Raw genomic sequence first — 24,537 nt, 5'->3', positions numbered from 1 at the left:
AGTAAATGTAGATATATACTTAGGATTGATATATACTTAATGGGGTCATCTCAGCTGTCCATCTAAATATAGAAATGAATCACGACTATTAAAATGTCCTAATAGGACAATTGTTTGTAGGATGAATTCAAAAACCCTATTCCCTTATTATATTTCCCTTATTATATAGATATAAATTAGGTCTTATAAACTTCCCCCAAACAAGGCCGTAAAACTAATTCTTCATTTGGGCTGGGATCCTCTATATGGATCCAGTTACAATAACAACAGATTGGGCTGATGGGCTAACTTCTATTTCCATACCAATTTAAGCCGATCTAGGGCAATAGCAATTTTGTATGACGCTAAAACGGGTTGCACTTTCTCTGTCTTTAGCCATATTTGATCTGACAATAGGGGTCGCCCCCATAGTCTGCCTTGTGATTTTTCAAGGTCTCTTCTCTGTCGTGAAGGGGATCATACGATTCGATAGCGAAAGAGAAGATGGAGAAAAACAGAAGCTCCAAGCTCAACATCGCCATCATTCATCCAGACCTCGGAATCGGTAATTTATTTATTTGTTTATTATTATTATTTTATATCTATGTGTATCAATTTACAGAGATAAGAATCTGAGAATATTTTTATTTTGGTTTTGATTTTGATTTTTATCATGTTATTGGAATTTGTAATTTCATTCAATTTGGAAGAGCTTGGTCTGGCCAAAATGATCTTAAAAAGAGAATATTTTGTATAAAGCACTAATTTTGTTGAGAAACTAACCCTTTTGGAATCTGAACCTTGAAGAACTTGTTGAGTTGAACTTGGAAGAAGGGTGGATGGGGGAGTTTGTGAAGTTTTGAAGTGAATTTTTTTTTTTAAATAAAATTTTATATGGCTTGTTCTTGGCATGAGATGTTTTTCAAATCATTCAGTTTCATGAGAGTTATTGCCTGATCATATCACCATGAATTGATAAGCTAGAGGAGATAGCTTTGATTTTGATCTCTGTGTTTGGCCAATATGTGTGGAGAAGCTTGGGGCTTTGGGTATGGGTTTACCTAGTGGCTTTCAGAGATAGTCCTGTTTAAGAAAAAAAAAAAAAAAAAAAACCCTTCGGAAGTTTATGGTTTAGAATCTTGGCAACGTTTAGGATTGGCTGAATGATGCACACATTTTACTTCTTCTTCAATATAGGCGAGAAATGTAGGTATATTTCTTTTACATTTCATAAACGTTTTCCCGTTTCCTTTCAAATCTCTACCCATATCCTGATCCAAACACAGCCTTAAGGAAATATTGCTACTGCAGTTTTATTCGTATATAATATTAGGAGTCAATGCATCAACTATTTTAAATGATAGCTTGGATATCAACTTTTTCTGTCATCTCACCACCTATGGATCCTAATCGAACAAAGACTAGTTAAGGACCTGAAGGACAGCCAGTATGATATCGAAAAAAAATTTCACTGCACAGACAAAATCACTTGCCAAGTCACTGATATTAGGCATGGGCACATCTCACACTGCCAAAGGAATGGATTTGTCTAAACCCATCTCATGCTCAATAGTCATCTTACACTATTTGTGTATGTGAAGACTTCTCTCCCTACTATGAGATCTTATCGCCTTGCCTGTTACCAATATACTTGCTCCATGGTTGCTGTTATGTATACTGGATAGGTGGAGCTGAAAGATTAATTGTTGATGCTGCTGTGGAACTTGCATCCCATGGGCACAATGTTCATATTTTTACCGCACACCATGACAAAACTCGATGTTTTGAGGAGACTCTTGCTGGTGAGGATTTCATATCTTTTTCTCTAATTCTTCAGTTCTGGGGCTGTTCGTGCTATTTTAGTTAGGTGATATTAACATAAATGCAATGTACAGGAACCTTTCCAGTTACTGTATATGGTGCTTTCCTGCCCCGTCATGTTTTCTACCATCTACATGCTGCATGTGCATATCTCCGTTGCCTTTTTGTTGCTCTCTGTGTGTTGTTCATGTGGCCGTCATTCGATGTTATACTCGCTGATCAAGTCTCCGTAGTCATTCCACTATTGAAACTAAAGAAATCAACTAAGGTGATTATTTCATATATATATATATATATATATTCATCATTAGAGGTTTATGACTTTGTTGTTATTTCACATTCTCCATTTCCTGTCCAGGTCGTATTTTATTGCCATTTTCCAGATTTGTTGCTGGCTCAACACACAACAGTTCTTAGGAGGATGTATCGGAAACCCATAGACATTATAGAAGAAATAACAACTGGTCTCTTTCCATATTCTGGCTTTGTGTTTCTTATGTAAATTGTCTTCTGTATCTTGAAAGCATTCTGTGGTAATGTGCATTTAACAATCTCAATGAGTTGCTGGTCGAATTGCAGGTATGGCAGATTTGGTTCTTGTTAACAGCAAATTTACTGCATCTACTTTTGCAAACACATTTAAGCAACTTGATGCAAGAGGAATTAAACCATCCGTGCTTTACCCAGCAGTCAATGTAGACCAGTTTAATAAACCCCACACTTTTAAGTAATGAACAAGCCTGTTCTTGGTATCTTTCTAGTTTTAGGAATGGTTTTAAATTGCTGTGTTTAATCATTTTCTTGAACATTTTTTTCTCATTCCCTCACAAATTTTAGGAGTTTATGCGATTACTATGTTGTAGGTTGAATTTTCTCTCCGTCAACCGCTTTGAAAGGAAAAAGAACATAGATTTAGCAATATCTGCCTTTGCCATGCTTCGCACCCCTGAAGGTGATGTTCTTCAAGGTCATAATGTGGCTGATGCTACATTGACAGTCGTAGGCAAGTCTCTCTATCTATTTGCTGCTCGAGAACAGTTATATATTGACTTGTTTTGCTTTTAGGGGGTTGTTTGGGATGTGCTAGATTAGTATACTTTTTGACTTTTTACGAAAAAACGTGAAATATGGGTTGGGTTTGAAGTGATGTGGTAGAGAGGTGATGTGATCCAAATAGGATAATGTGCTAAAATAGCACATGCTATTTTAGCACATGCCAAACAAAGGTGTGTTTGCACATGCCAAACAAAGGTGTGTTTGCTTGGCACTATCATGTGCAAAATGCACTTTGCAGATTAGTTGTGCACTATATTTCATGGATTGGTATACATGTGTTAGTCTCGGAATCATGTAATACCCAAGTCCAATGGAAATTCATATTTCATATTTATTAGAAAATATCTAATTTATCACCCTTAAAAACCACTCCTAATGATGTGTCTGACAAGTGTCAAATTTTGATTTGTCAAATATTCCATCATGTGGGGTCTAACCTCAATTTCACTTCATTAGGGATTATTTAGGGGTGATAAATTTGGTGTCTACAGCATTGTTGTATTTAATAATGGAGGCAACACCTTTTGCATATATGCACAATATGCTTTAGCATGTTTGGATGCAAATTGACACCTTTTTAATCGTTTATTTACTTATCAACTTATTTTTGCTTCAGGCGGCTTTGATAAACGCTTGAGAGAGAATGTCGAATATTTGGAGGAATTGAAAAGCTTAGCAGAGAGGGAAGGAGTGTCTCACCAGGTTAAGTTCATGACATCTTGCTCGACAACTGAAAGGAATACGCTGCTTTCACAATGCCTATGTGTTCTTTACACACCAAAGGTTTGTGAAAAGTCAATTTTCTGCTCATATTGATACTATAATGCGTATGACAAGAAGTCTCATGAGAATGCTTAATGAGTGTAGGATGAACATTTTGGAATTGTTCCCTTGGAGGCAATGGCAGCCCATAAACCGGTAATTGCATGCAACAGCGGGGGTCCTGTTGAGACAATTAAGAATGGCGTGACAGGGTTCCTCTGTGACCCAAGTCCCCAAGATTTCTCTTTGGCTATGGCAAAGCTCATTCAGGATCCCCAAATGGCAGAGAGAATGGGTCTAGAAGCTTGGCAACACGTCGCTGAGTCGTTTTCTACCAAGATATTTGGGCAGCATTTGAATAGAATTCTTGTCGATGTAGCTCGGGGGAAGAGGGAGTGAGAATATCTAAAACAGCACAAAGAATATGCTGTTAAGGTGCTCTACTTCCAGAATTTCCAGAAAATTAACTTGTCAATAAGTCGTTCTTTGAACTTGCAAGAAACTTATTCAAGCTAAATTGTTGACATTAAATGGTGATATATTGATGCAAAACTGTTCTGTAGCAGGAAGAGAGGGATTTTCAGCAGAAGAAATTTTTATTGTTATTATATTAGCAAACATCTTAAATCAAAAGTTGAAGGCCCCGCGAATAGGTATATGAGGTCAACTAATTGTAGCCTTTGCACTGTTCCAACCATTATAGATTGCCAAAAAAGAAACCAGATGGTACAAGAATTAAAAAAAAAAATTTGGGGTACAAATTTTATGTTTGAACTCCTTTTTTAGTACAAAGAAATGAACTTGAAAATCAAAGTCGTTATATGCAATGATAAATAATTTCTGGACAACACATTCATGTTTTTCATCTCACCACTAATCCCTCAACGTGAAGCTGACCTATACAAACCTACATAATGATATACTTCATTATCTACCTATTTGTTTGTGCCCGTTTCAACAGTAATTACAAATCAATGAAATGCCAATGAGGCGTCTTTTGATGCAAGGGACAACTGTACAAAAAAGATAGTTGTCTATTGATTTGCAATCACTTTACCTGTTTCCTATTTATTTGATATACATTTTATGAAAACGTCTACTAATCGACGACTTAGAAACAACGATGCCAAGAAGTGAGTTTTAAATTGCAAGGTCAGGCTGATTCAATAAATCAGTAATAATGAAGGCCAATTCAGTTCCAAAATATACAAGCTACAACGGCCTCAATTGATGCCCTTAAGTCACAAATACACGAAAGAGTTGATGCCTAATATAATATCTCTTCTACTGTGATACAATAAATAAAGATACCTAGCACATTATTTTAGTCTACTTCTGAAACTACAAACATTGGCCGCAAAAAAATACATGATGAGCTGTAATTCTCTTGCCTGCTTTCTCACTAAACAAATACATCATTTCGGAGAGATTCAGTTTTGGGATCTATACCATGGCGGCATTCATCTGCAAGAGCTAAAGTTAACATTTCCGTGCAGAACTGATCATCTGGTTTCAGCCATAAAGCCTGATTCAGAGACAACAAAGATAACAGGAGTCAGTTTACACCATGCGGCAAAAAATAAAATAAAATCATAACTAAACATAGTAAAATAAAATCAGTTTTCACAGCACTAGTTAGTCCATGTAGTTCATAGATTTTATGTCCCATCAGATGGTGTGATGGCTTAAAAGCACTTCTTAGCAGTTAAAAGTGCTTTATTACATGTTTGGTTACATGCTAAAAGCACTTCTAGACCGAAAAAAAGACAAGGCTCAAAGGGTTTCTAAATGAAGCAACTCTTGGATGTTTCTGCAGAAGTGCTTTTTAGAAACCACTTCATTAAAAGCCACTGCAGCATCAAACAGGCAAGATTGTATATGATGTTCTCCAATCTAGCAATCGAGGTTGGAGCAACTTACCTTGTGATAGTATGTAATTGCTGTGGTAAAATTATCCTGCACAAGCACATAAAATGTATCATCAGCAAGACATTCATCATAAGGGCAAGAAAAAAAAATTAAATTTGAACTCTAGAAATAGTCCGAGTTTGGAGAGAACTCTGTATTCTACTACTCAAGCTAGAATGTGACCATTTGGTCATTTTGTGTCATATGAAACCTAAGCATTCCCTAATAAGCCAGTTCACTCAAGTGGAAACCCCTGTGAAGTAGTCCAGGTGAGTGGTGACAAAATTTCTTCTCCATTAAACTTTAGCAGGTGGTCTAATCCAGCTCCAGTTATGGACCAAGATACAAATTTGAGCAACAATACATAAAATGCCACTTGATTATCATAATAACCATACCAGGTCACAAAAACAAAACAATCTTTCAGAGAGTAAGTACCTGCAAATGGTAAGTGTAAGCAAGACCAGCATAAGTGCTCAAACTTCTGGTTGATAGTGCAAGTGCTCTCTCATAGTATGTAATCGCCTCACGGTACCTCCTGATATATAGTAGTTCTATATTATTTACTAGAGAAACATATGTAATCAAATCTGATTTATTAGTACCATTATTGTACTTCAACTCAAAAAACATATGATTGAAATGTACCTATATTGATCCTTGAGTTTCAAGAAGTAAACAGAAATTTAAGAAAACCATAGTAGACAGTGTTTCTGATAGGATTTCAAAGCAAATTAACCTTACTTTAGTTTTCTTAATGCATGGGCCAGATTAATCACAGTTGGTTCCCACATTCCACTCAAAGATGGAATGTGAGCCAAAGTCTTCTCAAACCACCACACAGCTTTTTTATACCTGAGACATTAAGACAGAATTATGATGATGAAAAGATTCACTAAATATGGAAAAACAAATGTAAAAGGACTTTACATGGGGACTAAATTGAGTATATAGATGTAGAAGGCATTTCTGAACGGTTGCCCAAAAACTGGGTTTCATAACTTAAAACAACCAAAATTAATCATCATTAACTAGAAAATATTAATAGTTCAAAATCTTCACCAAGTTTAGGTGGCATACATAAAATGTAAAAATAATTAAAAATAAAAATTTGATTTTGATCTTTCTGGTTTTGGCTCAGTTTCCAAAAACTTCCATTGAACCTTGCATATAATTAAAAGTCAAAATTAAACAGATTTAAAACTTATTACATCTGCAATTTGTTAGTAAAAGAACTTTCAATTTTTTTATGTCATGAATTTCTTATATAAATATAAAGAGTACTATTTGACAATACTTCAGCAACTATCAAGTCATTTCTCTTTTGATAGATCCATTTAACATCTAGAGTAACATATTCATGAAGGGTAAATATCCTTACTCCTTCATATGATAAGCAACAACTCCGAGTTCATTATATACAAGTGGATCTGAGGGACATATTGTCTTTGCCTGCATGAAAAACTGAGACAAAATCCTATCAGAACACTGAACACAGAATGCGCTCATCATAATGTTGACATTCCTAAGAACAAAGATTACAAATCAAACATATAGAGAAAACAGGAATACCACAAGTGTTTTTTTGTAAAAATAAATAGCTTGAAATGATTTTTCAATTGCCACAGCTTAGTTATGTTACTTATCAGTAACATGGGTAGTTTTTTTTTTCCCCCCCTGAAATGCTAGTAAATTTTTACCATTAAACTAACTAAATCAATTGCCAATTTATGTATAAACTTTTTCTTTTCTTAATTTTGTTAGGCAATTGAAGGCACCCCTAATTATTGAAGTACACGTAATAATAGTTTCATATATTTGACAAAAAAATAGCCCACCCTACTTTCTTCCATTAGTTTCCTTAAGAACATAAAATGATGTCACTTCCGAACTCTACACTAGCAAATAGCCTAGCAGGACGACCCAAGACCATTATCAAACTAACATCAATTTTGGATAGCTTTATCAGTGAGAACAATAATGTCATAACTCATTATCTGGATAACAAAATGCAGAGAAGACTGCACAGCTATTTTTCTTTTCAATTCTCTTGATATGTTCACATCACATGAGGTCAACAAATAGTTAATTACTAAAGTTGACATATGTATCACCTGCTCAGCAAGTTTGAAGCTGTGTGTTCGCATGTATTCCATGCCAATGTACAGAGTTGGTAAATGGCACCTGGAACAAGAGAATATCAAGATTCAACCTGTAAAAAACAAATCATAGGTAAAGAGGATTTGACTATGCATAACTAAAGAAACGACCAATAAACTAATTTTATGCATAGTTCCGACCATCACGAGAATTGTTAAAACGGTATTCTTGGTTACAATCAAATATCTTTGACCCACAATTAACACAAAACCCAATATCATATTTTCCTTGGGGGTGGGGACAGACCAGAGAGGCACAAAGGAATCAGAATTTTACGAACATTGAATCAACAACTACAGAAGATTGGAAACACTAAAAATTAAATTTTAATTATCTTGTGAATGGAGAAAGTATTTAAAATATAGAAACTTGCAAACTTGCCTTTATTGTTCAACATATCACCTATTCTTCTTAAGTTTGCTCTTAGATACATCACAATTCATACATCATGGTCAAGTGTTCTCGCTCTTGCATTCATTGTGCATGTTTATCACCAAAGATTAGAGAGCAAACAAGAGGAAGAAGGATAATATAAAACTTACCCAGGAAACAAACGAGCAGCAGTGCGATAAGCTGACATTGCTTGGTCGCCCTCTTCTTGAGCTGCATAAGCATTCCCATAACCTATCCAAGCTGGCAGAAATGTTCCATCTAGATTTGTAGCCTTGCTGTCAATTATGATAACCAATGAGAACTCAAATCGGATAACTATGCCAGGTTTAAACATGACATTTACTTGAAAGCAATCACGTCACTTTGCAGTAGAGCCAACCACTACCCATATCCAGGTAGAATAACAAAGTTGTAGCGGAACTCCAGAAGTAACTAGGTCGCTTCTTTTACACCTTCTCTCAATAAATCCACCGAAGTATGACTTTTTGTTAGAATTACACCCTTATGCAAAATTTACCATAAGGGAAATTTATTTTAACACAAAAAAAATTCTTCACACACTCACCCTCACCAACTACCACCACCACCCACTTCCCTCACTATCTTCGCCCCTCTGCATCTCCCACCATCTCCATCAATAGAACATAAAGCCAAAAAAAAAAATTATAATAAACATCAATCAACAACTAAAATGAAAAAGACATTGTTAAATATATATATGTATAGGATAATTGTGCAATGTTGTATACAAGATTTGGGTGTTATATAATTATTGAGATGTGGTTTTGTATGATTTTGATCTAGATTTGTGCTATTTGGAAAAGTGAAGTCGAAGCTCTATTCGCCATTGGTTTGCCAAACAAACTATGATTGATTGGCCTTTGTTCACCGAACATTTTAAGGTTGTTTGGACGACTAAGGCCAACATAATTACTACGAACAACCTTGGTACATTCAGCAAACAATCACCGAACAAACCAAATTTGTTCAACTGTTGTCTGCCAAAAGACTTGGTTTGTTCAGCTTTGGTTATTGTGGATGTGTACAGATAGCCACTAAACTCAGTGAACCATCATGTGCTATCTCTCTCCAACTCAAACCAGATACCATTGTCCGCTTAAGTAGTTTTTTTTTCTTTCATGCATTACTTCAACCACCTCGTGCTTGAACTGTAAACACCAGAATTTTCGATCATACTTCTTTTTTTCAAAGCAAATATGCATCAAACATTGTATCCAAAGCTTTAAATTTTGAAACTCTTGTACTCATTTAGGTTCCACAAGTGTTTTGCTGACTATGCACACATAGATGACACCAAATCTGTCGACTAAGAAAATATACTCCATTATCATCTAGGATGGATAGATTATTAACTCCTTAAAGTACAATAAAGACAATGACAAAACATAAGCATTCCATGGAATTTAAACGAGTTTAGATTCCAATGCATAACAACCTTTTTAGATCTTTAACATAAGAGAAATAGTTAAAACCAAGAAATGATACAGTTGGATTGGATGTATTGGCAACAAAAAAAATCATCTGAATACTAAAAGGGAAAATGCAACTCATAAAAGTAAACAAGTCAACATTGTTAAGAAATTGGAGTGGACTAGAAACGTATGATTATTACCTGAAATAACGGCGTGATTGATCATACTTCTTGATACAATAGTAGTAGCAACCAACTGCAAACCAAGACAAAGCCCTAATAGACAATTCCTAATTAGCAACAACATAAAGCCAAATGCAAAATATTGAGGTAAGAAATATAAGCAATGATCTGGATGGAATTTTCAGCTTCATCAGAACATGTTTGGCACAACAGAATTGATTGTATCCAAATTACAAGTCCTAATAATAACAATATAGTTTTAATAACACAATAAGTTGAAATACCCATTGCTGCCACAGTTTTGTGAATGTTAACTGGTCTACAATTTTATTATACAATCACATGACACTACAAAACCCCAACATTTGTTTTAAGAGTTTATGTAAATCAAGCTTAAAAACAATCTCCTGTGCAATTCTAAACATCGATTGCTGTACAAACCACTCCCACATCCTTTCTCAAGTTTTGATCTTACTCAACGCTTCCCATATCTCAGAGATCCTAAATATACAAGAATGGTAAAGTTCTCCACTACTATGAAAGTTTTGCAGCCCAGGAGACGTCTCTGATGGAACCATATTCGAAAGTGCCTAAAAAATACAATGAATTAAGCTAGATATGAATTAGGTATCCCCAGAGATTAGTTCTTGACACTGAAGATTTTCTGGTTTCTTCTCTGAAACACTTGGTGTTAAAAATTAAGATGGCCAAAGCTAAGCTCAAGAGCTGCCACACAATATTACCCACTATTACAAAGAGTATCACACCATATTGCTTTTTTTCTGTTATGGAACAGGCAATGGCTTTCAATTATCCATTAAAGTGACTAAAGGATTTCCTTATTTTCTCCACAGAGAGAGAGAGAGAGAGAGAGAGAGAGAGATAACAATAAAATGAAGATCAAACCTCCACGCCTCTATCCACATCCCAAACAAGAAAGAAAGAAAAAATATATATTCATTTGACACTTCTTTGATTAAAGTGTAGCACATTATCCTTTGAAACTTCTATTTGTTATCATCTTACAAGATATTATAGTAAAACCAAGAATCACAACTGCTAAAAATGTTCAACCATAAACTTATGCCACAGGCTTACATTCAACCTTACTGTGTGCTTCTATTGCTAAAACAAAACAATAGGAGACTATGCCTACAAAGTAAAAAGTATAATTAAGAGCAAATAAATTACTAACTAGAACTAAATTGTACTGTAAAACTAAATAAAATGTTAAAAATACTGTATTATTGATTGTTTGATCTTGATATGTTGTATTACAAATCAGAGTGGCTCATTATATAGGAGAGGGTTTGGGTAGTAGGTGAGGAGTAGGTGAGGGTAAATTGGTGGTAGATGGAGTGTAGTAGGTGAGTGTGAATGGTAAATTCTAACAGCCCCCCGCAAACTCAAGGAGGATAGAAACTAACCAACTTGAGTTTGGAGAGAGGAACAAAACAAGAAAATACATAAAAATAAAAAAAAAGATAGGAGACACTGTATGGTCGTGTCAGACCATTGGTGAAGGCACTGTAAGGTGGTGCCATAACGTGGTAGAGGACACTGGATGGTGTGTGCCATAACGGTGTAGAGGACACTGGATGGTGGTGTCATAACGGTGTAGAGGACACTGGATGGTGGTGTCATAACGGTGTAGAGGACACTGTATGGTGGTGTCATAACGTTGTAGAGGACACTGTATGGTGGTGTCATAACGTTGTAGAGGACATTGTATGCTAACCGGAATCAATGTCGGGACAGTTTATAGGGTCATGTCGGACCGTTGAAGATGCTAACCGGAATCAAATGTCGGGACAGTTTATAGGGTCATGTCGGACCGTTGTAGATGCTAACCGGAATCAAATGTCGGGACAGTTTATGGAGTCATGTCGGACCGTTGAAAATGCTAACCGGAATCAAATGTCGGGACAGTTTATAGGGTCATGTCGGACCGTTGTAAAAAGTTGCACCCTCAAAAGGTGTGCCCAATTTTGTCAAAAGGCGTGCCATCAAAAGACGTGCCCAATTCATCAAAAGGTGTGCCGGACATGATGGCGAGGCACGTGGGCGCCTTGGCTTGCGCGCCCGTTTTGTCGGCTGGTGGCAAGAGGCGCGCGATGCGCGTGGCTGCCTCGGCTATAAGACGGAGGCTGAGGCTGAGGCATACCATTCTGAAACGTCTGAAACCAAACCTTCTCTGAAAAACTCTGCCTCTGCGGAGAGAGAAACTGTGGAACACTTTGTAGCCCAGAAAAATGGCTTCGTCTTCCCGCGGGCTGCTCACCCTCTTTCCCGACCTCAACGAGTCAACGAGAGAGAGAACTGGTGCGGTGGCACTGGAAACTCAACCAAGCGCCCCGGAGTATACTCCGTTGAACTTTCCGATGCGGTCTGTGGAGCAAAGAATGGCAGTGCTGTCGGATGTGGAGGCCAATCAGTATACTTTGAAGGCATGTGTGGAAAGCATGACGGCGGTCACAAATTTGTCGAACCGGCTGCAGAGTAGGACAAATGAGGTGCAGCATTTAAACTCCCAGCTGGCTCTGCTCCAACGCATGTATAAGGATGCGCGAGCAGAGATAAGCGTGCTAAGGGCAGAAAACAAGGAGCTGAAGCGGAAGGCCACCGTGATGTTCCGATTTGGAGGGCCACCATATGCTGCAGTGGAGGAGCAGGGAGGAGGCAACTTGCTTGGTGGTCTAGGAAGCACGGAGGCAACACCGGCAAGGGCCGCCCAGGACGGAGGCAAGAAGAAGAGACCTGCAGCAGAGTAGAGAAGAAAAATCCCGCCTGTGGATGTGTTTTTTTTGTTTTTTTTTTTTTGTTTTGTTTTGTTTTGTTTTGTTTTGTTTTGTTTTGTTTTTTTTTTTTTTTTATGTAAAATGGTGATCGGGGTCGATCCCGGAGATGAATAAAATAGGGTGTGTTGTGCAAATGTTTAATTTGTTTTTGTTTTTGTTTTTTTTTTTTTTTTTTTTGTTTAAATAAAATAAAAGAAAGGAAAAGAAGGGGGACAAAGCAAGTTGGGTGCCGTGTTGTTTTTGTTTCAAAAGAGGAAGTAAAATAATAATAATAAAAAAAAAAAAGTTGAGTGGAAAGAATGAAAAAGAAAAAAGATGGTGGAATGGCTCAGGCTTTTGAAGTAAAATAATAAAAAAAGAAAAAGAAAGTTGAGTGAAAAGAATAAAAAAGAAAAAAAAGATGGTGGAAAAAAAGATGGTGGAGATTTACAGGTGGGATTTACAGGTGCTGTTGGTTTTATTCTTTCTTTGGTTTGGGTTGTTTCTTTCGGTTATGTAAAAGACATTCTTATATCAGATGTGGAGATGGTAAATGTTGATATTGCTATTGAGGCTACAGGTCAATTTGATTCTCACCCAGATGAGAAATTTGATCCGGATGCACTTCCAGTTGTCCAACTCATCACATTCAAGGACATAGTTGGCACAAACATCACTACTGCAGGGATGTGTCCCAGTAGCAGGCGCATGTATGTTAGTTGCGGGTGCAGGTGCTGGGCAAGCCAACATCACACACAACAGAGTGTGCGTGGTCGGCGCGGGCCAATCACGGCCAGAAGCAGCGTCAATATCGCAAAGGTTGGAGGCAAAACGGGCAGGTCAAGCGAGGTGAGGAGTGGCGCACACAGGGCAGTGTGACGGCTGGCTCTCGCGTGGGACGACGGGCACAAGACAGTGTGGTAAGGGGCAGTGGCAGCTCACGGCGGTGTTCTGCAACATAAGGGAAGTCGAGGGAGGCGAGGTGGAAGTCGTCGTCGTCAAGGAGGATGTCGTCGGGGAACCGGAAGAAGGTCGCGAACTGGGCGCGACGGTGGTGGGAGCAGCGGGTGGGGGTGTCTGCCAGCTCATCCATGTCTGTGAGGCCGGAGTGTACGACGGCGATGGACTTTCCGGCGAACGACTTGTCGGAAAAAAAGTTGCTGACTGATGGTTAAAGTATTCCTTCGGCAGTGCAAGGAAGGCTCCGAGTCGGGCTGCGATATGAAGGCAAACCCGCCGGAGACTCGGGAGCAATATGGCGAAGAACTCGAAGTTAAAGTGTAGAAAATTCCAGCGGGCAGCGAAGGCAAAGTTGCCGGCCGGCTGCCCGCCGGTGAGAAAAAAAATAGGCCTAAATCTTATTGCTCTGATACCATGTTAAAAATACTGTATTATTGATTGTTTGATCTTGATATGTTGTATTACAAATCAGAGTGGCTCATTATATAGGAGAGGGTTTGGGTAGTAGGTGAGGAGTAGGTGAGGGTAAATTGGTGGTAGGTGGAGTGTAGTAGGTGAGTGTGAATGGTAAATTCTAACATAAAAATACAATTTTATATATATATATTTAAAAAGAAAAGATAAAAATCATGCTCACTTTTGAGGATAATCTTTCACCAAGTTGCAAGCCATAAGATAGAGTTCATTTGAATGTCCAAGCTCCATAGCAGCTGCTAAATGCACAAGTGTACATTTCAGATGGAAAGGATCCTTTTCAAGTAATCTGGATTACATAGTGTGCAACAAGATACAGACTTCAGTCAAGTAAGGGATATTAAAATTATTTTCTGTTATGAAGCAGTTGCAACTTACATGGAAGTTAATTCAAAACATTTTTGATATTCACCACACTGATGGTAGTATTCAGCTTTGCAGGCCAAAAGATCGGTGTTGTTTTTTAGTGTACACATCAAGGACTTCTCTGAAGGTTTAACATTACAACCCTCTTGTTCTAGTTCTCTGAATTTGGCTTCTACAACATTTTCCTTGTCATACTGATAATACATAATAATTGGTCATTACAAAAACACAGGAACAAGAGTATCATAATGACAGAAACTAAAAACAAAGAAAAATTAAAGTGACTAGATTTTGAATCTAACATGTTGGACATTGACTGACTGAAAAACAAACATACTTCACATGACTTGCATCACATTCTGGTCACACCAATCGACATGCTTACCTTCTTTATCAAGCATGAATAGAATGATGAGATCCAGCCATCTTCAGGAGCAAATTGCAATGATGAAAGTAGACTCGTCTCTGGTATTCAATGGAAGAACCAAGTCATATTCAATCCACAAAAGCAAATAACAAAATTATTTTGAGAAAATACAAGGAAAAAGCAAGCACACTTTGCCAATAATTCTAAAGGACCTAATAAAATATAATACAAGGTAGCATAAAAAGAAGACCTGAATGAGATATTACGTACCATGAATTTGCATGGGCCTCAGATTAATTTGTTTGATTCTCAAATAATGTACAAAAATGACTAAAGAAATACAAATAAAATAAAAAAATCACCTTCTTCACATGTAAGCATATGATTCTCAATAAGACGTTCCAGTGCCTGAAAAAGGACCACGTAAAGAAAAATTTTTTAACTATGAAGGAGACAACCACAAGAGAAGCTTCAAAGATGAAAACAACTTCTTGACGAAGGAGATGTTTTCCATCATATTTACAGTGAAAATGGTAGCATACAATTGTAATATTTCCAAAATATATTTAGTAAAAATGGTTGCCAGCAATTTTGACATTATTTCCAAAATAATTTCAGTGACAGTCGTTGCATATTATTGTGACTACAAAAGGCCCAAATATGAAATTCTGCATTTAAAAATGAAGAGACAAAAGTGTGCAAGCAATTCAACCATCTTGAGGATAAAATATCAAACAAGAAAAGAGTAACTTTTTTTCCCATCCATTAAGCATCATTCCCTGTTTTAAAGCTCAAATAAGAAGTTACTTTAATTTGAGTACATAAAATGTAGCACCCAGGAAAAAGGGGGGGGGGGGGGAAACATATTTACACTATTTCTAAGCATGAATGCATACCTCATAACATAAAGGATCAGCTTTGATAGCAGCTTTGTACCTTAAAAAGCATCACATTGAGTAAATATAAAGATGAGCTTGTGGAACTGATATACAAATTATATTCTCCAAAAAAATACAAAAAAAAAAAAAAAAAAAATGGTAGAATAACAAAACAGAAACCATAACAATAGCCCCAACATTGCATGATTATGCTATAGCTGAGAACTCACCATTGCCGAGCCTGGGCACGATTTTCCAAAGCTTCATATGCCTTGCCTCTTAAAAAGCACGTTGCTGACATAATCTGTTGCAATAAATATATATAAATACGTAATCATATTTCCACACTCAAGACTCAATTGGTAATAATTAGATCACATAGCAAAAGAACGCTTTATCTAATATTAGATCTTGTCTTATTGACACAAGTTTAGCAATCAATGGAGAATAGAATCTTCACGATTTTAAGCCTACCAAACAGATAACTAGGTTATTGATCAAATGATTTTTTTATTTATTATTTGAAGTATCATGAAATTTAAAATTGACCAAGTGAAGGAGCATAAGACAACATCGGAATCTATACATTGCATCACAGTTTTCCTTACTTTTCGCATAACCATATCTTGATAAATGGGGTGGCCAAAGTTAAAAAAAATAATCAAATTTCGACAAATAGAATACTCGCAAAGCATATGCAACGGTAAGCCTCAAAATAACCCATAGAAAATGTCAAACAAACTATGAAACAAGCTCTAAAGATACTAAATGTTACCTGGCTGAGGTTAGACTTGTTAGTATTGAAACTGCCAGCACAGAAATATTACAACTTTAACAGGTCTAGGCTTAGCTGAACCTGGCTTGAAAGACGAATATTGGCATGCACAAGCCTCATTCATATTAAAGCAGCTCAGCACAGTTTCAGATGTCCATGAAACCAACAAAAATTAAATCTCAAACAAATAAAACAAAGACCACAATGTCCTAACTCGAGAAAAACAACTTGAGCCTACCAATATTTCCTTGATGTATATATGCAGCTTACAGAAAAACCAAGCTGGGTCTCTTACCCTCGCCGGTGGAGATACCCAGTTAATTGACATTCTAATATGTATTACTGTAATAACAAGTACATAAATGTGTTTGAGTTCAATAATTACATCAACCTATGAAAGAAATGTCAATTCATCCAGTCAAAATGAATTATTTGGTTAGTTATTGCAAATACAAAGACATCAGAATTGATAAATTTATAAGGTCAAGAGCAGGGTAAGGTTGACTACTTGCTACCTCTCCCAAACCGTACTGTAAAGAGGGAGTCTTGTGTAAGGGAAACGATCTTTTCACTTGATCACAAGCATTTACATTCTCTTCTTAAATAAGTATATGTTTCCAAACTAATAATCAACATTCATCACACATATAAAACCTTATATGGTGTCTTTAGTTCAGATACTAGCTTCCAACAGCATACCTCAGCCAGAAGAAATACCTTTTCTTCTAGCCTCTATGACATTCCTCTTTAATTCATTCTTATACGTTATATTTCCCTATGCTAATGGTGCATTCTACGTTGCCAAGGTAGAAAAAGTGAAATAAAATTTTAAAAAATCTTTATAAAAAGTATAAATTTTAATGCTATAGATTTCACTACTCACAAAAGAAATAGTACCTGGCAGGGGAAAAGTCAGGAATGCAATAGAAGGAATTAAAATTCGCAGACTCTAAACTTGTAATATAAAAGGGGAAAAAATTTACATTGATTTCATGATCTTCTCCATCTTTGTCCAAGTACATGACATTGCCATCCTTCGTGATATTAACATTCCCATGTTCATCGACTTTAGCATCACCAAGCATTAATAGACACTGATCCCACTCCTTCAATTCCTCCTGGTCATATATATTTTGTTCATTCGGGAAAAAAATGAGGATAACATCTAAACAAATAAAATACACAAAACATAAGTTATACAACAAAACTATGTAAACACACAAAACATAAGTTGTACTTCGATTCCATGTACGCAAATTAAAGTTTATTAACCCATTCACTCTATAACGGTTAATATGGTATAGAGTCTGTTGACTACACTATGCATGCTACTCGCATTGTTCAAGAGTCCCAAAATTTTGCTTGTTATCGTGACCCCCCAACCCCGTCTCTTATCATCAACTAAGCCAAGGAGCATGGGAAATTAAACTTCACTCAATTCTGAGATGAAACAATACGGAGAGAAAATTTCAAATTAAGCTACTACTCCAAAGCAATATATTTTTATATTTTCAATAATCAAACAAAGAATAGGCAATCCCAGCAGAATGAGAGAGCAAATTTACTATTTTACTATATTTAGTTAGACTATTTTAATATATAACTCATAAAAACCATGATAGCGGGAAAACTCTTCCAGCTCCTAGCCTTTTTGGAAATCTAACAAGAAAGGAAGTACTTTTTTGATAGCAAGCTTCAAAATGTAAGCTAACCGGCACCTATGAAGCATGCTGTACCTGTACCTAGACCTAGCACTTCATATAGTATTTTTGCATATGTCCGGGTACACGAAATACGCACCAAATTTTGTCTTCTTAATTTTTTTTCATACTAAATATATTTATGTTGTGTTTGGTTGAGCGATTTGGAGGGGGATTTGAAAAAGAAAAGGGAAAAGGTGAGTGAAATTAGGTGAAATGTAAATATATTTTATTTACATTGCATCTACCTTTTTCATTTACCTTTCCAAATCCCTCCTCAAATCTCTCAACCAAACACAATATTAGTGTATACCCAAGTCATACCGTATCTCGGTCAAAATAATATTTTCTTCTAATACAAAGGTAAAATTATTTTCATTAAACTTTATTTATTATTTATTTTAATGATTAGCATGATTTTAAAATTAAACTATAGTTTGTAAATTATTTAATATAATGACATTTAATTTTAATTTATACCTTTAAGTTGTGGTATTAAATGTGATTCGGAGATTGAATCTTAACAAACTAAACTATTTAACTAATTTTTATATTCTTCTAAATTAAAAATAAATATTTTTTTACAAACATACCTAATCATATCCGTACCTAACATTTTTAGATTTTATTATACCGACGTACAGGTATCAATACAAGCACACGTGCTTCATAGACCAGCACTTATTTAGGTGATAATAATACTCCCAAGTCTCCAATCATCTCTTTCAAGTGTAGTTAAGAATAAAAACTAAATCACATTTTTTTTTAAAATGCACACAATGCTATATATTCACATAATTTAACATTCAATTCACTTCGCTTCTTCAGTCAAGTAAAAAAAAATAAAAATCACTTCATTTCACTTCTTATGATTCAAAAAAAAAAAAAAAACTCAAAAGGATCAATTCACAAACAAGAGCCCTAGTTCCAAAAGACCTAACAAACAATAATCAAACATAAACGATTGAATTGAAGCCTTAGTGGATAAACTAAGGCTCGCATTGGGGAGGAAGAGACGAACCAGACACTTAGCGGCGAGGTAGCGGAAGCGGAGATCGCGGAGGACGATCTGGGAGGCGTTGAGGAGGTGGAAAGCGCGGCGGTAGTGGCGGCCGAGGAACAACGCTTGGGCCTGCATGTAGATGTCGGCGGGGTCCGATGTGAGTGCGGCGACTTTATCAGCGAAAAAGATCGCCGACGAGTAGAGGTGCTTGCTCACGCAATCCCTAACCACATCTCTCAGCTTCTCTATCTCTTCTTCCCTCATTTTTTGGTATGATTGGTAATGGTAGGTCTGAGTGAGAGAGAGAGAGAGAGGAGTTGTTTCTACAGGGAGTAGAGGAGAGGGGGAGAGAGAGAGAGAGAGAACTGGAGTGAAGAGAGCGGGAGGTACAGACTTTTGGGATGTCCGGTATGGGCTTGGTGTGGGCCTGATATTTGAAATGATATGGGCCCAAACTACGATTAGAGTGAAGAAAGCGAGAGGTTTTTGGGTGATTCTATTTGTAATTAAAATTTTAAAATTTTTATTTTTATTATATTTTAATATAAATTTATTAATACATATAATATATATTAAATTTTAAAATAAGATATTATTATTTTTCTCATAATATACCTTAATCATTTATACATATTCTTCGTATCTAAGATTTAATTCTTTTCTTTTCATCTTCTTTCTCATCTTAAAATGCTAATCCACTCCATTAAACTTATCATTATTATCAACATCATTTTTTATTTATTTTTTATTGTTATTACTTACAAATAGAATAAAATTTGAACTAAATTAAGCCTCCGTTTGGGAAGTGGGTTGACTTTTTGACTTTTTGGCTTTTTGACTATTTTAGACTGGGGCTAAAAAGCCTGGTTTGGGAAGGACTTTTTGACTTTTTGACTTTTTTGATTTTTTTTTGTGAGAGAGGAATGTAATGATTATGGGTTGGATTTGATGTTTTATTTTTTGTGACTAAAATAGCCTATTTTATTTTTTGTGACAATTTTAGCCCCTAACCCACCAAAACCAACTTCCCAAACTATGCCTAAATAATAGATCAGAATAAAATTGCTAGTAAATAATTGAAAGTCATTATCCCAATTCAAAAAACAAACAAGAAGATGAAGAAATAAAAATAAAAACACAAGAGAGAGTGATTAATAACTGATGAGTTCCTAACCGTAATGGTGTTCTCTGTCACATGTCCTGCGATTTCAAATACTCAAAAATAACGGGCTTGTTTGGTTTATATCTGAGAAACATGTTTTGAGATAAAAAGTACGAAAATTTATTTGGTTTGGTTTTTTTTCAAAAGATGTTTTGAAAAATTATTTTGAGAGAGAGTTTTGGAAAAAATAATTGATTTGATGTGTATGAGAGAGAGATTTGTTTGGAAAACTTGTAAACCAAACAAGTTTTCGAAAAAAAATTTGGAAAAATTTGTTTGATTTGATTACTTTTAAAAACTTATTTGTAAAAAAAATTTTCCCTAATTTTTGGAGAAACACAAACAAAACAACGCCAGCATGTTTTAAAGATTCACTTGTTGCAAAACATCTCAGGCATCTAGTATCAATCATGATGCCCTTTTTTCAAGCTACAAAGGATTGAAGGAATATTGTGAAGCCATTTTCAAATGAAAGTCCCCCACTAAGCTGATATTGTCCATAGTTCGTTCTAATCTTTCATTGTCAATTTCAAAGTAATGTAATTTAAGATTTTTTAATATATTTATTATTTAGGTATATCTTGAGGGATAATTTGTGGGAAAAAAAAAAATTAAAAGTAAATTATAATTTGAAATAATTTAATAGAAATGAATGAGAAATTTGACGTACTAATCGATTGTTTTTCTATTTTTTATTTTTTTGCAAATAGAATCCCCATAGGTTTTTGGGATGTCTGGTATGGGCTCTTAGGTTAGGCCTCTTATTTGAAATATTTTGAGCCTAAACTGCTTGGTTCTTTATCTAAGGGGTTGTTTGGGATGATCTAAATAAGTGTATTTTTTGTCTTTTTTATAAAAAGATGTACAGAAAAGTAGAGAGGTGATGTGATGAAAAAAAGATAAAAAGATAAATTATATAAGAAATGCCAAACCACCCCTAAATATGGACTTCACAATTGCCTCTGCAAGGCTTTGTTATGTCTGAAAGCCCTTGCAGGCCCAGGCCCAGGCCCTCTTCACTTTGGCACTGTGGCCTTATTTGTTTTTTATTTTTTTTGTACTTTGAAGCCAAACCACCAATTTTGGGGAGACTAGCGATTCTATAATAATTTTTGATGTAATAATCTTGCAGTTTTACCTTAGGTTGAGGATGGTCATTTTCTCCCGTGCCGATTTACACATGCATCTCCCGCATCGATTTGCATAGATTTTCCCCGCTCCGATTAAAAAAGGACGGATTTTCTTCCTTCGTCCTGTCTCGTTCTACCTGAATCCCACCTAGATTCTATTTATTAAATATATTTATATGTATATAATATATATTGACACGGATAAACCCATAGAGGATATAGCCCACCGTTTAAGGCCCAATACATAACTCAAATATTAAGGCCCAACGTTGCTGGAGCTCAACATGGCATTGAGAACCAATAACACCTAAACACGTGGGAAGAGAAGGACAAGCCACGTAAGTAGACAAAGATTCTGCAAAGTTAGTGCACTGCACATCAGCCATTAATGAAGGCCTTTATAACATTTATTGCGATAAGCCCTCCCTATCGAGACAAAACGGCCTTACCATGAACAAGGCAAGCTAGAGCATAAACTTTCGACCATGGCGACAGGTCAGAAGCGACAACGAAATGATTACCAGAGGATATAAGCAGACATCGAAGATAAGAAGAAGGTTAAGCTTTCTATCTCTAATCTATCTCTACCTTTCACCTCTCTTTCTAACTTGCTTGTCGGAGGGTTCGCTGGGGGACTCCCCGTTCCCCGTTGGACTCTTCTGCAGGTCTTCTGGTGGGCTTGGTACAACGGGCATTGGTTTGGGAAGCGTGGATCAGTCTGACCCATTCCATCAGGAACACACTGTATCATCAGTTGGCGCCGTCTGTGGGAATCCTTTTGCTCCGCGCGCCAGTTGTGCTCATTGTCGCCGGAGACCCTTTCCCAATAACTCTTCCCTGTCGTCCACCAAGGTGGATGGTTATAACTAGATCCATGGCTTCTCACCACAATGTTGCTGACCACCAAGCCGACCCTCCCAACCCACCACAGTACTTCATCGAACTCACCAATAGCATTAACCGCCTGGCCGAGCAGAACCAGGCCCTGATTAATGCTCTACTCCAAAGAAACCTTCTTATGCCACCTCCACCACCTCCAGATATCCCACCCAACCAAGAATGAGCCCCGAACCATACTATCTAGCAGCCCCACCTACCCAACTTGAAAGGCTTGCGACCCATTCCCCAGATATAAATCCGCCACCCCAAGCCCCGCATCCATCGGTCCCGACACCAACCCCTGAATGAGGGCCAATAGCGTCCAGCCCCCGCTGCTTTTCGGAGGTGACAACATTCCTCTTTGGGATGCAGAACTCCGAGTTATGAAGCTCTAGCTCCAAGGAGTCATACAGAACATACAGCATAAACCATTTACCACAGCCAACTCCTCATTCGTTGCCTCCATCAGGGACAAACCTCTACCCCCCAAGTTTAAAATGCCCACGATCGACTCTTTCGACGGTATATCGGACCCAATCGATCACTTGGAGACCTATAGATCCTCCATGCATTCCCTGATGAAATCATGTGTCGGGCTTTCCCGTAACACTCAAGGGGTCGGCTCGACTCTGGTTTGGTCAACTGCCAGCAAACTCTGTTTCCACTTTCCAGCACCTCAGTGACTCCTTTATCAGTCATTTCATTGGAGCCCAGCGCCAGCGGTGTCTGGCAACCCAGCTCCTCAACATCCGTCAGACTGAGGGGGAGTCGCTGCGCAACTTTGTCACCCGTTTCAACACTGAAGCCTGCATGTCGTGGAAAACGATGACAAGGTCATTCTCACGGCGTTTATGGCCGGCCTATGATCATCTGATTTCCTTTTCTCCCTCTCTAAAAACCCACCGACCTCTATGGCAATCCTACTTTCCAAAGCCCAAAAATACATGAACGCCGAAGATTCCCTAGCCGCTCGCCAAGATCCTACAGCCAAAAACCCGACCCCCAGAGAGAAGAGAAATGACTCAGAAACCAGAAACACCCAGTACAATAACCAGACACCTCAGTATACAGATCGACCCCCCTGAGCCGACCGGTCGGCACCAACCTGACCACCTGGCCGATTCGAACGATACACACCCCTCAATTCTCCCATGGAACAGGTCCTCAACCAGATCCAATGAAACTATCCCCTAAAATGGCCCCAACCGTCACGGTCTCCTTCCAATCGGCGAGACCAATCCAAATACTGTCGTTTTTACCAAGACCACGGCTATAATATCGAGGAGTGTGTTAACCTCAAAGATCAAGTTGAGGGCCTGATATGTCAGGGACATCTCAGTCAGTTCACGGAAACTCGCCCTCGGTAGAGGCAAAGAACTGAACCCATCAAAAACAACCGCCGCCGCACTCCTCCTCGACAACCTGCCCAACCTAACCAAGGCCATGATAGACCTCCGCAGTAACCCGGAGCACAAAACAACCTTGCCTCCCTGGTCGGAGAGATTAGAGTTATTGTTGGCGAGCTCGCTTGTGGAGGACCATCCTGCTCGGCCCAGCGGGCAGAACTCAGGAAAATAAGGCAGGACTCAGATAAAGAAGTTGCCACACTAGACCGCCCTTCTAAACAGCCTAAGCAGTGGATGGAACCCATCACCTTTACGGAAGCCGACTATACAGGCATCCATTACCCCCATGACGACCCCCTTGTCATCTCTGTTCTCCTCTCCAATTACAAAGTAGCACTGGTTCTCGTCGACAACGACAGTTCTTCAGACATTATCTTCCTCAATGCCTTTCGGCAACTCAAGGTTGGGGAAAAAAGTCTGTCCCTCTCTAAACCCCACTGGTTGGCTTTACCGGAGATCGGGTGACCTCCATCGGCTCCATCAATCTTCCCATCACAATCGGAGAATACTCACGGCAGACCACAAAGTTGCTCACCTTCCTCGTCGTTGACTGTCCCTCTACTTACAACATTATCCTCGGCCGCACCGCCCTGAATGTCTTCCGAGCTGTGACATCCATCTTCCATCTTGCTGTTAAGTTCCCCACCGACTTGGGGGTCGGCACGGTGAGGGGAGAGTAGACCGTGGCCAGAGAATATTACGTGGCTTCACTTAAAGAGGTCAAGCTCAAGGAGGCTATGATCATTGAAGGACTTGACGTCAGAGACGAAGGCGAGATGGTCAGAGGGGAACCGGTGGAAGAGCTTGTCGAGGTCCCCATCGACCCCACCAACCTGACAAATATAGCCAAGATCGGCAGCCAGCTATCTCCACAAGCCAAGGCCGATCTTACCGCCTTCCTCATTGAGCCCCATTTTCGCTCCTTTCGCCAAAAGCAACGCATCTTTCACCTGGAACGCAATACCC

At 37.8% G+C, this 24,537-nt stretch overlaps 2 protein-coding genes across 4 annotated transcripts; one reads left to right on the top strand and one right to left on the bottom strand.

Annotated features, from left to right (window-relative positions):
* Nucleotides 1-271: 271 nt before the first annotated feature.
* Nucleotides 272-4,170, top strand: LOC114289706 (UDP-Glycosyltransferase superfamily protein). Its single transcript, XM_028233480.2, has 8 exons — nt 272-544; nt 1,665-1,781; nt 1,875-2,068; nt 2,159-2,264; nt 2,380-2,527; nt 2,664-2,803; nt 3,473-3,639; nt 3,724-4,170. Exons 1-8 carry the CDS (start codon nt 484-486, stop codon nt 4,015-4,017), a joined length of 1,227 nt encoding a protein of 408 aa, XP_028089281.2. The 5' UTR covers nt 272-483; the 3' UTR covers nt 4,018-4,170.
* A 586-nt stretch (nt 4,171-4,756) lies between these two features.
* On the bottom strand, nt 4,757-19,395 carry APC6 (anaphase promoting complex 6). Of its 3 annotated transcripts, XM_082884172.1 has the most exons (17): nt 19,013-19,366; nt 17,275-17,409; nt 16,292-16,633; nt 15,747-15,820; nt 15,535-15,574; nt 15,001-15,046; nt 14,657-14,736; nt 14,284-14,465; nt 14,069-14,194; nt 9,713-9,787; nt 8,229-8,354; nt 7,641-7,710; nt 6,908-6,990; nt 6,271-6,381; nt 5,965-6,064; nt 5,539-5,574; nt 4,757-5,143 (listed from the first exon to the last, which is right to left on the bottom strand). In XM_082884172.1, exons 4-17 carry the CDS (start codon nt 15,815-15,817, stop codon nt 5,021-5,023), a joined length of 1,269 nt encoding a protein of 422 aa, XP_082740298.1. In that variant the 5' UTR covers nt 15,818-15,820; nt 16,292-16,633; nt 17,275-17,409; nt 19,013-19,366; the 3' UTR covers nt 4,757-5,020. The 3 variants fall into 3 exon arrangements, with proteins under 3 accessions (XP_082740298.1, XP_028089282.2, XP_028089283.2); XM_028233481.2 differs by lacking the exon at nt 16,292-16,633 and having other exon boundaries at nt 19,013-19,395; XM_028233482.2 differs by lacking the exons at nt 8,229-8,354; nt 16,292-16,633 and having other exon boundaries at nt 19,013-19,391.
* Nucleotides 19,396-24,537: the final 5,142 nt, after the last annotated feature.

This window comes from Camellia sinensis, chromosome 8, assembly GCF_055761805.1.
Source record: "Camellia sinensis isolate YWXY chromosome 8, ASM5576180v1, whole genome shotgun sequence".
In the NCBI taxonomy this organism is placed as follows: domain Eukaryota; kingdom Viridiplantae; phylum Streptophyta; class Magnoliopsida; order Ericales; family Theaceae; genus Camellia; species Camellia sinensis.
This window is presented reverse-complemented; position numbering and strand designations above follow the sequence as displayed.